General features: G+C 40.3%; 2 protein-coding genes across 3 annotated transcripts in view; one reads left to right on the forward strand and one right to left on the reverse strand.

Moving 5' to 3' along the window:
- specc1 (sperm antigen with calponin homology and coiled-coil domains 1) overlaps positions 1-15,371 on the forward strand; it is a 65,468-nt gene extending 50,097 nt beyond the window's left edge. For both annotated transcript variants that reach the window (XM_010767244.1, XM_010767245.1), the window contains exons 11-13: positions 8,906-9,022; positions 11,952-12,011; positions 15,272-15,371. In XM_010767244.1, coding sequence (XP_010765546.1) covers positions 8,906-9,022; positions 11,952-12,011; positions 15,272-15,361 — 267 coding nt within the window. In that variant the 3' untranslated portion in view covers positions 15,362-15,371. The remainder of the gene's footprint in view (positions 1-8,905; positions 9,023-11,951; positions 12,012-15,271) is intronic.
- Positions 1-17,763, reverse strand: part of zswim7 (zinc finger, SWIM-type containing 7) — a 63,531-nt gene that overhangs the window by 10,363 nt on the left and 35,405 nt on the right. The gene's annotated exons all lie outside the window — the stretch shown is intronic.

The following is a 17,763-nucleotide window of genomic DNA, read 5'->3' on the forward strand; positions in this document are numbered from 1 at the left end:
GTCCACTCATATGTTGATAAGAGTATTAAAAACTTGAAAAATATTCCTCTAAGGTACATTTAGAACAGATAAAAAAAGTGCGATTAATCGCGATTAACTATGGACAATCATGCGATTAAATATTTTAATCGACTGACAGCCCTAATCTATATACTTGACCTCTCACATCATATTTTGATGATTTGTATACTGTACTTTGAATTAAGGTTCCAGTTTCAATAAAACCTGTACTATTTACACCTATGTTTTAGAGGCTTNCATTATACCCTACTGTCCTACTAGGGGCTAATGCTAATAATGCTAATGCCAGCAAATACAATGGCGGCTTCACAAAACTTTTCAGAGTGTTACTGGGCGTGGTTTGCAATTCGCCCAGCCAATCAGAAATTGGAACTTTTTTCTCTCCAGGAAAGTACCTGCTCTCTAGCAGGGACTGAAAAGGGGGGGAAAGTTCTCATGAACTAAGTTCTCTTTTTGGTGTGAACGCAAAATCCCAGGAACTATCGGAACTAAAAGGGAAAAGTTCGGGGAAAAGTACTCCGGTGTGAAAGCGCCTATGTCTCTCACTTCTGTAGGTGCTGGGGGTTTTGTAAATAGCACTGGTTGAATGGCCCCATATCTGACAATCCACCCCTTGCCAATAGGACTCCATAACAAAGGTTTGGGTTCGGGCTGTGACACCATATCGCTGTCTGAAACATTGCTCTTTGTACATGTTGTTGAAATGAATATTACGTACAACTACTGGTTAGTGTTCAATAGCACCCTAGACAATTCAGTAATGGTATATTTTTTAGGGATTTCTGATAAATGAGAGAAAAGTGATGGAGTCCTATGTTCCTATCACCAAAAAGTACAACTTCTGTCTAAACTAAAGCTAAGTTTACAGGACTATAATTCAGTATTCTTTTAGGTAAATAATGGTCTGACTATTTGGTGATGTAGGACAGCCATCTGGTTCATAACTCAGCAAATCTGAAAAGGAAAAGACTCGAGTGATCATTCTAAAGTTATGGGCTTTTTTTGTCACCTTTCCCATATTCGGCCTGGTCTAATTTGGCTCTTTTTCAGGGATTGGGGTAGTTCTAAAGAACAACCAAAAAAACATTTTTCCCCCCAAAATAAAATTTGACAACAATCGATTTCATTAATGGGAGACCCTAAAAATAAGAAAAATTATTGTTGTGTTTTGTTCTACCTCGGGTAGGGGTATCTCAACATCTGAGGGCCCTTCCTGCTAGACTATAAAGAGTTCGGCAGGACTAAGTACTGGGAACTAAGTACGGCAAAGTGGTGTGAAAGCGGCTATAGATAGACCAAAAGGTCCTGCTACTTAGATTCAAAAATATTTCCCAAATATTTTGTAGATTTGGTGTATAACTTTCCCACAGAGATATATGAGAGCAGCTGTTTTTTACCTCTTGGGAATTTAGCCTTTCTGGTGAATTCCACTACAATCCGCGGGGATTTCTGTTGTCTAGGATGCCTGGATATGTACTGTATGTTTGTGTATGTGACGTATAGTGTTTGTGCATGATTTACAGTCAATGGAACGGAGTAGAGTGGTGCTGGTTATACAGTCTCACGGCTAGCTGAGGGAAAAAGGTTACTGTCAGAGTACGCATTGCGCTTCATATGCTTGCTGGAAAGGTCAGGCTGTTGCAGAGTTGCCTCCTTCCACATGGGAGTACAGGCGTAATGCACAGATAGTTACTGATCATTCACACAGTTTGCAGCTCCAGGAAATGAACTTAAATGCAACCACATCCAGACAGCCTGCTTTGTCTTCCTTTGTCTCTGCCATGCTCGTGCTCTGTTCTGATAAAGGTTAGTGAGGTGTAGCTTTATCGATAAATCCACATATATTTTGCAGCCCTTTCTTCTCTGCTGTGAAATAAGGTCAACGAGGTAATAACTCAACACTAATTGGCTCTTTAGTTCATTTGTCATATATGCTGGGAATCTTCTAGCTACATAATTAATGTTCACTATTGAAGAGACAGTTTTCCCCGTCGCTGTTCACTTTCAAAACAAGCTCTTATATCATCTGCCAGCCAGAGCCTGCGCTCTGCGAGACAAAGCCCATGGGAGGGTCAGCCCTGTGCCACTTGTTATTACAGTCCTATTGTTGGCGGACATTCCGGTCAAACAGCAGCCTAATGAAAGTGAAACAGAGAGAGGGAGCTATTGTAAGCGTGCCGGGGGGTTGTCTGATGTTTACGTGCAAATAGCTGCCGAGGGCATGGTTAAGCTGTGTGATTATAGCTGTACACAAAGCCTGATCTAGGCACGTTTACTGTGATCAATATGGGGATAATGGCTGGAAGATTCACTTCACACACATCACAGTGTAGGTTGTGAAGGAGTCATTTAAGATGTACTAAAGAGGTTAAATATTGAGGAAATACCAAACATATCGGAACATTAACAATAACATTGAGTAAACAGAAATAATTGTTATTATAATATAGTATATTTGAAATATCCCAAATCAGATCCTGAACTGGATTGAGAAATCAGCGGTGATAAAACGCCCTAAAGAGCAGTAACCTGGCCTACGTGCTTTAAATCATGCATATTGAGAAGCAAGCGTATGTGTGTGAATGTGTTGTTGTGAGCATAGTGTGCATATACATCATACATCTCTGACAGATAATGGTTAGACACAAAGATGGAAAACTTAAAAACACCAAATATAAGGATGTTATTGCTGTCACTATGGAGATGAGCCACTTGAATCCATGAGGGAACATGTGGGGTGTGTGTGAAGGGGTGTGTTTATCCACAAGCTGCCTCCAGGTCCTTAGAGTAGTCGAACATATGACCTGTATTAAACTCTCAGCGGAGGAGATGTGAGCCCAGACAGGCTCCGACACCTCAAATGTCAGATTCCGGGAAGCACAGATCGATCAGTGAGGACCTTAAGCTCGCTCCGATTGACTCGGCCCTGGGAGAGAACGGCCTCTCACAGGAAATAAAAATTCACAAGGGATGCTGAGCACGTCAGAGCTGGAGTGGACACAGGCTTGAAACACAAGACCGCTTATACGACTGTTTTCAAAGCAGCTGTAAGATACGACTCAAACAAGCATGGTCCTGCACCGCCTGAAACCGGATGTTTTGTGACTTCTATGTGTGTGTTACATGTTCCTGCTCTTTATTTAAATGGACAGTGTGGTTTGTTTGCAGCCAGATAACATGGGAATGTGATCCCAAGCAAGTTGGGCCAATTTTTGTAACTTTCAATAGCAAAATCTCATATTTTTGCATCAAAACTTGACACCTTAGTCAAATTGCAACACATTTGTCGTCTTGTATTTAAAAGCAGAATATCTACTGGGCCATGTTCAATAGATTTTCTAGAAAGTCTGGTCTGTTGGAAATACACTAGTCTCAGACTGTATATCTATCAGGCTCTTTGATGTCTACATTTAGGACACTTTTTAAACTCCCCCCCCTCCCCTCAATTAACCATAAAAGCCATACAAAAATAAATATGTTGTTTGTTCAAGATGGAAACAATGACCAAAGTCTCTGAACATTAGGCTCAGCTGGGCCATCCGGCCACGTCTGGGAAACTCGCTCTCACACACACACACACACACACACACACACACACACACACACACACACACACGCACACACACACACACACACACACGCACGCACAAAGACATTGAAGGAGCAGGAATGGACCCCCATGTGAGGGTGGAATTGAGGTCAGACTTTGAGGAGGGGAAGAGGGTCCGAGTTCAAGAGTAACTATTACTTCAATTTCTAATTATGTAGGATTAAAGAGCTTCGAGTGAGATCATCAGTGTAAAATACAATTACAACTGAACACAGTAAAGGGGTCACTGCAGTTTGGACATGTCGTTATTTACTTTTCTTTGTTACAGATCAAAAAGAAAATATGCAGACATAGGTAAAAACAGGTAGACGCACATATTAAAGGACCAAGGTAATCTCATTGTGATGGGCTATAAAGACACACAAAAACACAAGATAAGAAAATGGGAGTTTAATTTAGAAATTAGGGTCAAAGCTTAGCTCAAATGTTACCCATACATACTTTCGAGTGTGCTGTATTGTTTTTTGTTAACCAAAACATCAACAGCCAAACAATATCTTGGCCCAGTCTGAGAAGAAAAAAAAAACGTATTTGAGGCTCTCATACCTACGTGCAAAAAAGGCAGACTTCTGGTAAATGGATGTATCTGATTTAAACACTTTGAATCACAAGATTGATACCTATTACAGAAAAATTTCCAGGATGTGGCTTTTTAAAAGGTCAAGAGACAGGGAGACAACTTTTGAAAAAACAATATGGGGATCAAAGATACAAAGGCGTAATAGGAAAGACACATTGAGAGTGGAGAATAAATCAGTACGGCTAGTGCTTGGATCTGGTCTGTTTTAAATGTAAAGATAATTATATATGGTTAGGAGTGGTATGATTTTTGCAATAGCTGTGAAGTGAGCTCATGGAGAATTTAGACGAATAACAATTTGCCATTGTTCAGTTTTTTTTCTTGGATTTTTCCTTTTGTATGCAGCAACAATATCGTTGTAGTATGTAATGTATTTAGTGAACAACCGCTCCTTTCTTGTTCCTGTCCTTTCCCTATCATGAGAAAGTCTATTAAACTGTACAGAGACAGGCTGGATCTAGGTGGAGCTGCACCATCTCTGTGACCTTCACTGTTGCCCTGTCTTTATCTCCGTACCCCCCCCTGCCTGGGCTTTCATCCTGTCATTGCTCATGACTGTGATTCATTGCATGATACATTAGGGCGTTCCCCTCTCTGTCTCTCCCTCTTCACCTCCATTACAAACTTTCTCATTTCATTTTTGTTGTTTTCTCCCCCTCAGTCCTTGTTTCCTCTTCTATTTTTGTTTCACATTTGTTTCCCGGTCGTTTGTCTTCTTGTTGCCCTATTCATTCAGTGCAGGTGAGGTGGAGAGATTCTTTGAAATATACTGAGATTAGCTCATTACTCTCTCAGGCTCCATGTCTCCTGCTTTCACCCTTTGGACGGATGGCTTTTTAACACACTGTGTGTGTGTGTGTGTGTGTGTGTGTGTGTGTGTGTGTGTGTGTGTGTGTGTGTGTGTGTGTGTGTGTGTGTGTGTGTGTGTGTGTGTGTGTGTGTGTGTGTGTGTGTGTGTGTGTGTGTGTGTGTGTGTGTGTGTGTGTGTGTGTGTGTGTGTCATCCTCCATCCTTCCGTGCCAACTAGACCGCTACATGGTGCTTTTGTGTTTTTACATTCTTTAACTGTGAGTAAGAGCTACATTTAGCTGCAATGGCACTTTTACATCTGGGTGGCTAGTGTCATCATAGCATGAAACAGATGGGCTTAACTCCATGTTACGGGATGCGACACCAGTCCGGTTGCATTCACATGTGGCAGCAGAGAGAGCACACACACTGCTGCACACACAGTGTTAAAGTGCTGTCGGCGGGGTGTTTAGTACCTGGCTCGTGTCCAGCTCGCCTGTGAATTCCATCTCTAAACGTTTTACAGGCAGAGAGGATATGCTGTTCTGAACTTTAAAGTCCTCTGCAGCCTATGTCACACACAAATCTATTAGCATTCACTAATACGTTAATCAACAGTAAAAAAAAAATACAATTTTGATGACCAATTAAATATTTGGGTCATTTTCTCAAAGAAAAATGCCGAAAATGTGCTGTGTTCAGCATCTGCACTCTCTTTGCACTCGTTTTACACATTATTTGTATTATGAGTATGTCGGTCCTCCAAAACTTGTTTTTTGAAGAAATGTTCATGACTGGATAGTAAGAAATAAATCATCAGTTGCAGCCCTAGTCATGTGCTGTTCTGGAAAGATTTAAGATTTGTAAGCACGCTAAAATGTGCTTTTTAGCGACCAACTGTAGGTACATCTTATTTATGAGTAAAGCTATTGTCGAGCTTATCAGATTGTGTTGCTAAAATAACTCAATAAAGGTAGATCTGCTAGATTTTGAGTCTCTTTTTAAACACCATAAGAATATTTGCAGAGCTGATGAGCCGTTTCCAGTCTTCAGAGCAACAGTTGTAGGCGACAGTTCCGTTTGTATTTTATTACCTGATGAAGCTTTCCAGCCTCATTTCCACTTAATTGAATTACTGATACAATCATTGATCTTATCTATGTCCCACTTTGAGGTAGAGCAAAGCTCATAAACATAGATACATTTGATATGATCTCTTTCTCCCCCCTCTCTGTACAAGCCCCTGCTTCTCTCTCTCTTTCTGTGAGCCCTAAAAAGCCACGGCTCGGCCTTTTGTGCAGAGCGAGACGCTTCCTGTCGCTTGATGCTGTGTTTGCTTTTCTGAGCCGGCTCCCAGAGAGCCGTTGTTGTCCGCTGCTATTTTAGCATTCATGCCTCTCCCTCTCTTTCTAACCCTGACCAAATCCCAACCTCCCTCCCCCCACCCAACCCCTTCTCTCTCCTAATCACACCCTGAACTACAACATACCTGCGTGGATTAGGAAATCTGTTCTCCTCAGATTACCCATGAACGCTGCACTCTGCAACTCCTCCTATCAGCTTATTAGTCATTGTTTCTCTTTGTCTCACTAACCCCCTATCCCTCCCTCTGTGTGTGTGTGTGTGAATGTGTAAATACATCACACAAACATTACTGATAGAGAATAGTGGGGAGTTATGAGAGGAATGTGGGCTGACAGGACTACACAGGTCGGCCCCACAGAGCCAATAAACAGGCGGTGAGTGATGGAGACGAGACTGGCTCCCAGCCTCTGTTGGGCCAAAACACTACAGGAGATGGCCAAAATCTGCTCTGCTTAATAGAGATCACTTTTGGGAGAGAAGTAAAAAGTGTTTTTTAAAGATATCATTATAGGAGGTTATTTTTAAATGAGTTTCTTCTGGGGATTGTTTCCCTCAGGATGATCATAAGTTAATGAGTGTGTGATACTTGACTATTAGAGGGCACATGATGGTGAACCTGAGCAAAGCCTGAGCCCAGGACTCCATCCTGTTTGGCTTCATTCAGATGAGGCAGCTGCTCCCTCAGATCCCATTGTGACCACAAACGCTCTGTGGCTTTCCCTAATGACTGAAGTTGGGGAACAGTAATTGGCTGATCTCTCCAAACGTATTTAGTAGTTTAACATATCATTTTTTTGCTGTAAGGGATATTAAAACTCTATCCATTTCAGATGTACAGTAGGGAGATGTTTCACAGCAACATTAATTTGGCCTATAAGCATGCTAACATGTACTAATTATTACAACATTAAGTTGGGAGTATGGCTGACTCTGTAGAGAGTCTATAGGTGAAGAGTGTCTGTAACTTTTGCTGTACAAAAGTGTATGTGTGCATTATCACTAAGATTTGAATATTTCAAAGGTTACTAGGGTTCATCCTGTGACAACTACATGTCTGACATCCACCCAGCTATATATACGTTAAGGATTACATGGAGCTTTAGGCACATTTAGAAACTACTGACTAAAGCGATTGCCAGTTTATAGCAGCATGAGTAAGAACTCCACAACAATAAACCACTTGTTGCTGTTGAGGTGAGATTTGTATCGCCTTGAAACTAGAGATAGTGTTAAACTGAAATAGAGATGAGTGAAGGCAATCGGTAATGACAATCTGTCAACCGGTCATAGGAGCTCAGGGGAATATTCATTACTGCAGCCACTTTTAATTTGTGTCCTCAGGAGCCAGAGCTCTGCTGTTTCTCTGTCCTATCACCAAGTTAATTACATTCCCCATGGCATCACCTGTATGACTCAATCACTGGTTGGATTAGCTCGGGTCCACAGGGCCAGGAGTGAAGAGAGCAACAGCAAACACCTCATGGCTGCATGTCTTTAGCATCTTACATACAGACTTTCTTTATCCTAAACAATTAAGACAATGTGTCTATTCTCCTCTTGAAAAGTATGCTTAAAAGGGAAAAGGTGAACTGTTCTATGTTCAAAGTGGAATCACTATATCAGAGCAGACTGGGCTGTGGTTTCAGACAGAGGGTGAAAAGAGATGCTGCAGCACAGGCAGTAGGAGACAAATAAAGAGCTTTTTGAACATGAAAGCATGGAGACATGTCACAGTAGAGACACAACATACAAATATGAACCTGAAATGAGCATAATATGCCCTCTTTAAGCCAAACTAATGGCATATCTAGAGGAATGGTTATGTTGATTCTTCAGTTTGTCTGCCCTTTTGGTGCACGCAATCCATCTCACCAACTTTTAAATGGATCTCAATCACATGTTCTACTTAAATTCCTGATCACCAGAGGATACACTCTGGATTGTAGTGGTCCCTTGAAGCTGCCAGTGTGTGTCTAGTAATGTGCTTGTTAATTGTTTAAATAATTTAGATGTACTTTTTGTAAGAACTAAATGATTTAGTATGTAGAAAATAATCAAATGTACCTGAAATACACAGGAAATACCTTATCTATCCAGTAGGGAGCCTGCAATGCCAAACAATGGCCCAGAGGAAGTCTTTCCTCCAAACGTTCTACTTTTATCAGACCCTGAATACTCTGTGTAGTGTGAGGTGACAATGCACACACAATCACAACAGACCGTACGTGCTGCTATACACGTTTTTCCACAAGAGAAGAGATCTGAGAGAGCATCGGAGGCTTATTGTAAGGAGAAGATTATCCTTACTTCCCCGAAGGATACACGACCAAGGATTAATGGACTGAACAGAATATTATAGCATTCGATTCTAATTTCCATGTTTTCTCTTGACTTAATGGCTTTTTCATGGCCTGTTCATGTTGTAAAGAGGCTACTTGCTCGCATTATGGGCACTTTAAGCTCATTATGTATGATATTGATTTGTGACTTCTATGTTTTTTCCTCTGCTGTTTGCTTCCTCTTCTGTTCTCACTCTACAGAATATTGATGTTACGAACTTCAGCAGCAGTTGGAGTGACGGCTTGGCTTTCTGCGCCCTCTTACACACATATCTGCCCGCCCACATCCCGTACCAGGAACTCATCAGTCAAGATAAGGTAGACAAATATAGAAAGATCGCACACACACCCTCAAGTAATATCCTCACACTTACAGTTTAAGGTGGTTCAGTGCGTAGATGGGTTACAGAATTGGGCCTACCTGGAACTGTCCCAGGGGCCAAAAGTGTCAGGAAGCCCCCCCTGGGCTCCACCTACAAAATATCTCTGAAACAGTCATGAATATACTCAAAATGAAATCAAACAAACATAAAAGAGAGACAGATAAGCTGCAAAGAGAGCAAAACAACAACAAATAGAAACTAAATTGTTGCAAAGAGGCTGAAAACGACTAGAAAGAGTTACAAAACAAATACAGAAAGTGATGATCAGAAATACACTAAAACAACTATTGTACAATGTGACAGAAATCGACTGCAAAAAAACACAAAGCAACACAAAATTAGAGCTAAACAACTAAACAATATGTGTTTTGCATCCGTGTAGGGGAGTCCGTGGGGCCTTCTGAATGCCCAGGGACCCATTATCTCCATTGGAAAGTGCCTCACCAGCAGTTATACAATTCAAAAGGCGCATAATAAAACTGATGCAGTGAGGCTCTCTCCTCAATGTAGTCTTTCCTCACACGCATACATCTCCAACTCTAAACGCAGACTCACTTCCCGTTCATATCAGTTTACAACAGAACAGTGAAGTCACTCCCATGTATTGTACAGAGCATAGTGTAAATGTCACAGAGCCCCAAAAAGGTTACCACAACAATGACTGGATGCTTGGCTGACTAAATTATTTTGTGTGTAGGAGGTTGAATTGTTAAAGATGAATCCCGAGAAAGCATTTGTTTAGTACGGTAGACTCTTCACAGTGTCTTTGAGGAACTCTACCTTCAAGGAAGTAAAGTTGAGTACAGCAAACAAGTTGCAGACTCAGTGTCATGGTGTCCATGGTGTCCATGTCTCCAGAAAATACCACACATAAAGCCACAGCAAGTTGTTGTGGAAAACGTGTAAACTGTGAAAACGGTCTAAAAAATGTACATTTACCAAAAGACAAATAAAATCTCTGTAATACATGGAAGCCATTTTCCACCATTAAACTCTGCTAAATTGACTTCCTTTATGAGGCTGTAGACTTTTTATAGGTCTGCCATAATGCCCACATAGCATTAAGTGCAGCCTGAAGATTAATTATGGATGTTGGTGATCCTGAGGATGGCAGGCAGGGGACTCCTGGGTGCTGACAGCTGTCATGTGGACATGCAGGTGGTTTGGAAGTGTACAAACAATATGGCTCCTCTAGCCGCGGCTCTTTCAGCTTGCTATGATATTAAACCAATAGACACACACCTCTGACACATCCTACGTGACAAATGAGTCATTTAGGCATGTGCATCGTTTTGTTGGGGTGAGTGTGTGAAATTGTGCTGATGATAGACTTCTTTCTGAATAATCCAATAGAAGCATGTTGGCTGTAATAACTCGTGCTGAGTGACTTTTCCTGAGGCCCAAACACTGTAACCTTTTCCCAGAATAATTTGTCCTTCGGATGATTCCATTACTTCCATCCTTTACTTTTATAAAGATGTTAGAAAACAATGTTATAGTCAAACTAATATTTTAGGTGAAAGATAGGTCATATCAATATCAATTCATCATCCCAGTTGTGATGTCTAGTTTCTTTTGAAGAGAATAGTTGGGAATTTTGTATATAGGGTTAGATGAGGTACTAATCCATAATGTGTTATGTACAGTATATGTCATTGTTGTTGACTGTGGCAGAAGGAAAAGTTTTAGCAAACGAGAAAAATCAATATGAATGTTATTGTACGCTATGTTTAGAATACTTTCCCCACTTTAACTTGCTGTGAGACAGCCTTTCCACTACTGAACTGACGCCATCATTGCGTCTATGCTTTCTTTAAAGCTCCTAGACCTAGACTCTTTTGAGTTCTGCAAAGTAAAACTATTGTTTTTGTCAAAGGAGTCTTGTGGCTTTTAAGAGAAGAGGAGAGAGAGAGAACGAGAGAATTATATGCAGGGGTGCACATAAGTGGTACGCAGGTACGCATGCGCGGCAACAATCTGAAATGCGTACCGTCACTTGTGTCACAAAGCGCATTTGCGTACCGATGTATATGTGAAGCTTTTCCATAAGGCGGTTGGATCACCGGACGACGGAGTCGGTCTCCGTGTGCAAAGACAGGGCTGCTGTTAACGTCGGCCTGTACAGCAGCACTGCGCTATCACACGCTCTGTGGTCACGAAGCTCTGCACTCTACTACTAACCCCACCCCCCCCCGTTGACATTCGCGATACAGAGGGCTTCATCATACTCCACTAGCACCCCCACCCGCTGATATTCGCGATACAGAGGGCTTCATGGGAACTTTGAGGGGAGCCGGAAGTTGGAGTACCAAACACTTACTCCAGGTACTCATCTGAGTACCTCACTGAGAAAGTTGTGTGCACCCCTGATTATATGGGTTTTTGTGCATGTAAATGGTCTGCAAAGGCTAAAGGGAGTTTCTCTCCCACACTGCTGAATTTTGAACATTAAAGCATGTCACAGTAGAGGCAAAAAATACAAATATAACATAAAACTGAGAATTATATGTCCTCTCTTCAAAAACACAACTTAAAGAAGGACTGAAAGAACATTTATATCAACGGTGCTCCAGTAGGAGGACAGTTTGAATGTTAGGTTTTGATTTCTCGCTTTTTTTTCTGTGGAGAAGTGGCTTTACTTAAGTCCACAGTTTCAAAATGAGGTATATGGCTGAATATAAAGGAAGGCAGTTCATGGGGATGTTAATTAGGCTCAAAGTATAGATATATGTCTCTTGAGCGTTGGTAAGGGTAATACATTTATTTCAGGGCTAATTGTTGCTTCTTGCAGCACCATGTGTGTTGTTGCAGCATGATGGGGCGCAGTGAGTTTCACAGAGTCTAAATGGTTTGTTTTTCTTCAGGTTCAAAATCTGACCTTGGCTTTCCAGGCCGCAGAGAGCATCGGGATCAAACCCTCTCTGGTGAGTTTTGCTGCCACAGACCTCACATACACACTCGGATATCAAACAGAGGCCCTTTGATTAGACACATTGGAAACAGAACTCTTTAATTAGTCAAACTGGTGGGATGCTTCAGAACTGAGATACCCAACAAACATCATTCCTCCTGACTGTCTGGAGCCTTGCTGTGTCCTATCCGTTACCCAGAGAGATCTCAAAGACCGTGTCCTGGAAATCTGATAAATTAAAAACAAACCTGAAACGTAATTAAGATACAGTTTGATTTTGATGACCTAAAATGTGAAAACATCAGCGGCTTCGTCACAACTGGCTGAGTAACGAGCAGCTGCTCCACGGAAAAAAAATATTTAGATTTGGTGAGCACACAAACCGTCCGTGTTTTCTCATGCCGTAAACAACGTGACTTAAATATATTTATTTCAAGTGAAGCAGTGCAATGTGCTTAAGGCAACAAATGTGAAGGTGAATGTTTACCTCTTCTAGGAATAGTGTTAACATGTTTGGCAAATAGGTTCGTCCTTTCTAAAGTTTAGAATACAAATACATACATACATACACTCTTATATCTTATATTAAGCTAAGCACAATGACTGAAAGCAGGTTTAAAAGTTAGCTTAGCTTACCATAAGGACTGAGCAGGGCTAACATTTAGCTTAGCTTAGCACAAATACTGAAAGCAGGGGGGAAATTAGCTTGGCATAAGGACAGAAAACAGGGTTAAAAATACCTTCAAAGCTCACAAACGTACTATTTGTGTCCCGTGTGTTAAATCCATACTGCTAATGTCAGCATTATGGACCTATTTCAGGGTCATAAGTTTTGATCATTAAAAAAAATACAATTTATTTGAAAGTTCAAGTTTTTATCCTGAACTTTGAAAAATACAATGATGTATTCAAAATAAAAATAAGTATTTGAAATCATTTTTCAGGTTGAATATTATTTTGATTCAGTTTAGCAATTCTTTTGAATAAAATATTTATTTTCAGATTTCACTTTTATACATATTTTGATATTTGAATCCTTATTTTTTTCAGTTGCAGATTTTTCGTTTTCAGATTCAAAACAATATTTTTTTCAGTTTCAAATCTTGTTTTTTCCGGTTTCACATTACTTTTCACCTTCAGATCGTTTTTCACTTTCAGATCATTTTNAGTTTGTCGTAAAACTGTTGAAATATAAGACTATGAAAAATATGCAACAAGAAAGACTACAAATCCCAGAATCCCGGTCCCGCATGCTGGCTCTTACGGAACCGACTAACTACCCTTGTGTGTATGTACAGCTCTCAACATGCCCAGACTTCTAGTGATTTTCACCTCTTTTAATACTTTTCGTCTCATTCTGAAGTGAAATGTGCCAACATGACGGCCTTCTTGGTGTGAGATGGGAGTTGTAGTTCATTGAGCTATTTCACACAAAAAAAAGTGTTACTTCAGTTTTACGACACATTTTAATTTTTTTGACTTCAAAATTATCTTTTAAATTGACAAACATCATGTGTGTAGTTTGTGGCACAATTCAAAAGGGATCGAGAGATAACCTTTCTCTCGCCATTGATTTCAATACATACTTTTTCCGAAATAAGGTCCCATGGAGCTCCCCCGGAAAGGGAGGGATTTCGCCTCTCTATTCAAATTTATTTTAAATAACCAAAACTGTTCAAAAATGATAGAGATCCTATTGCTCCTTCTGGGACATTTTAAAAGAAATGTTCAGGTGAATCCAGTGATAATTTAACTCGCTGTGAATTATGAAAAGAATGACGACCTTGACTTGTTGTTTGAATAAACATTCCCTTCACAAGAGCTGTTGTTTTTACACATTCATGATTTGTTTTTATTATTCTCATTCAAACACACCTATCAGTGGGAGCAGGAATGTGAGCAGTGAACAGTTTAGTGCTGACGAGGGACAGTGAAATCCTCCTGCACACAGCTTCCTGTGCAAACAGAGGAACAATCTGCTGTGAGCTGCTGGGAGAATGTGTTTTTACCCCACAGACATACTTTTATTGATGTTAACATACAGTATGGACCTTTGAGTCATTTTTAACTATGTTAGAAGTGTTTGCAGAGTATCCGATTTCTGATAGGGTTAAACTAATGTGACCTCTCCCTCCCTGTTCTACATAATGTGCAACTCTCTCTGCACTCCTTATAAAAGCTTCATGTTTTGAGTAACATGATAAAAGAAACGACATGAATATTTGTTGGATATTTATCCTTAATGAAAGTCTAACCACACTAACTGCTCAGAGATGAATTACAAAATCCATAAACCAGTCCAACAGTTCATTTTGCCAGCTGGACGTCAGCGAGGAAGTGCATTAGACTTAAATGATTTTTCGCTGAGCATGAAGGTCATATCTTTTATTAATCTTCAATTGCGTGCTTGTGGTTAGAAGATTTGAGAGGGGAAACTTATTCCCATGCCAGTGACTTCCAACTTCTTAACTTCTTATTCCTCTGTTGCATAAACATTAGCGTCAGCCACAGCCCAGAGAGGAGCTAATGCTCCCCCCGATGGGAGGTTGAGACATCGTGGAAATGACTGTGCTGGAGCTTCTGCATTAATCTGAGCCAAGGGAAGCTGCAGTGACGCCGGCTCCATACGGAGTCATGTGAGGGCCGCTCTGTCTGACTCATCCCTGTCGGACACCATTAGGCTCTGAGTGGACTTTTGCAGCTTCACACAGATCCTCAGTGTTATATAGAGAGTACTTAGAATACTGTAGATACTGCAGCATCAGGTCTAAAACCACCAGACTCAGGGACAGTTTCATTCCACAGGCCATGAGACTGTTAAACACCTGAACTAAGAACATCCATAACATTCACCTGTTTGTAACTTACAAATGATGTATCACTTGTATAGACTCTTATGGCACTTCTTCTATTCTATTCTATTTTATTGTATTTACTTGCACTATTTGATCTGTTTCATTGTGTTGCACAGTTGGAGGAGCCTGTGACCTAAGATTTTCATCGACATAACTACACTGTAGCTTTGTACGAATGACAATAAAAGCCTTGAACCTTGAACTTGAGCTTCTCCGCAACACATTTTCTTGATGGTTTAAAATATTATCAAAACAGGAAGAAGGGGAATCATATTTACAGAAAAAAAACTGAATTTTCGACAGGAAAGTAGTTCATTTCTGAGGAAACAATCGTAAGTATTTTAATTGTAGTTGTACACCTCCATGAAAATATCCGAGCCCTCTAAATGTTCTTTCCTCCCTCTGTGTGCTCCACCAGGACATGGAGGAGCTGGTGAGGACGGACAGGCCGGACTGGCAGAGCGTCATGCAGTACGTCTCTCAGATCTACAAGTACTTTGAGACCTGACTGGGGGGGGGAGGAGGGGGGTTCAGGTGATGTCGTGCTGACAGACGGTGACAGAAACGTGCTGCGGTGCCTCCGGTCCATTGGTCTCCAGCTCCTGCCCCCCCCCAGTCAGGTCTCAAAGTACTTGTAGATCTGAGAGACGTACTGCATGACGCTCTGCCAGTCCGGCCTGTCCGTCCTCACCTACACGACCTGAAACATTCAGATGTTGATTTCTAACATCTTAACGGGACGTAACAGTGAGCGCTAAGGCCGTCATTTACAAAGACTGCAGTCAGGAAACACATTACCTTTTTCATCATTTCACCCCAAAAATAAATAATACATGTTGTTCCTTTTACCTTTAGTGCTGTTTATCAAACTAGATAGTTTTGGTGCATGGGGATTGGAGAGTGTTGGAGATATCGACCGTACAGAGGTCTGCCCTCTCATATATATTGGAACCAGATGACACTCATCTTGTGGTGCTTAAAGTGCCAAAATGAATACATTTCACAGCAATTTATTTTTCCTGAAACCATGACCCGGTCAAGATAATCCACAGATTTTGTTGTTGGCGGTTTTATGTAGGAAATACTTTCTTCTACAGGATTACCGCTTAAAAAGAAGCTTGAAACTACCCTTAGCCTGAAGGCTTATGAATGGCTTCTGCCTCAACTGAGCTGCAACTTAAGCTAGCTTAGTGATGCTAGGTGAGCTAGCTTGGACTTGTGCGAAAGAAACTAAAATAGTTCCTGAATACAACTGTTAAAACATTCTCTGTGGATTAGCTTGAGCGATAGGGTCATGATTTCTGCAAGAACGCATTGCTGTTGAGTTTTTCAAACATTTGGTTCCATCACACTAGCAACTCATAGCAAAACAATCTGACTGATAAATAACACCACAGGTAAAAGGAAAAATCTGTATTTATGATTTTTTGGTGGACTTTCCCTTTAAAGTATTAATTGAGCATCTAATTCACAGATTAAAAACAGAATATGCTGTTGAATAGAAGCTGATGATAGCACTACTGAAGGAATATTAAGAACTTCTTTTTTTAAATCCTTCTATTTCTACTTTGAAATAATTGACAAGAAAACAAACTTTTTCACAAAACAATTTCTTTCCATTTTTGTGAATCAAATGCTCTGATATGGTCAAAATGTGCCAAAACCTGTATTCTGCCAGAGTGTCTATGCATGGGGAAACCTCATCTCTCCTTCACTGAACAACATCAGCAACAAGGGGAAAAGTGTGAAGACAAAATTTGGGTAAATGTTTTTCCGTTGCTTTAACGAATCGATCAGTTCTCATACTGAGTGCTTACTGTAGAGCTGGAGTTACTTAGCAGAGCAGAGAGTATCAAACTGACAGCTGAAGCTTTTATATCCCCCACTTTTAAGTGTGTGCTTCCTTAAGAACACAAATCAGACGAACCATTGCTGCTGTAAGCGAAACAACACGAATAATGATTTAACACTCAGAGAGTTACTGAATAGTTTTGTAGGAATATATTTTATGGAATCAGATCTCTGTGTTTGCATCGTCTGAAGGACTGGCTGAATCAAACTGTTCTCCATCAGGACTCTATGGTACTGCTGCTGCTTGGCAAAAGATACATATTTGGCATGCCATGTTAAATAATAAAGAGAGGATTACTTTTATATGTAAGAGTTGAGAAACAACACTTTCTGTGTTATGGTTTACATTTGCAGATGCCCTTATGGTTTGAAAAATAAAAGTGTTATTTATTTATTTACAAGACTTGAGAAGTGGGACTGTGGACAGAAGTCAGGGTCCAGTTTTCTATTTAAGGATGTCACATTTGGAAGTGTGTTGGATGGATATGCTCAATAAAGGATTATCAAGTTTTATATTTCATTATTCACATTTGTATTATTATGTCAAGATAAACAGATTTTCCAGAGAAATTATTCTAAAATATTGAGAGATGCTGTTTTCTGAAGAGTAACTTCTTGCTGTGATGGTTTAATATATGTGTGTATATATAACATATGTGCAGGACTTGATATATCACCAGTTAAACAATACTGACCTTACGACAAAGGTATTCAAACGTTCCCCTCGCTCTGTGCAGCGTTGCCTCTCATCTGACTTCCCCACAACTTAAACACTGTAAATCACATCCACACTAACCACAAGTGGTGGAAAGTATCTAAGTATATTTACTCAAGTATTGTACGTAACTTGTTTTGACATACTTGTACTTTATTTGATTATTTCCAATATATGCTACTTTATACTTCTTCTCCACTACAATTCAGAGGCCAATATTGTACTTTTACTGCATTGCAATTTAACACTCATCATGACTTTGTACACAAAAAACAACTAAGATATGGTATAATTTAGTGTACTACTAATCTCCACAGGATAATAAACATTATACGATAATAATC

This window comes from Notothenia coriiceps, unplaced genomic scaffold (assembly GCF_000735185.1).
Source record: "Notothenia coriiceps isolate Sejong01 unplaced genomic scaffold, NC01 NC01_scaffold00004103, whole genome shotgun sequence".
Lineage (NCBI taxonomy): Eukaryota > Metazoa > Chordata > Actinopteri > Perciformes > Nototheniidae > Notothenia > Notothenia coriiceps.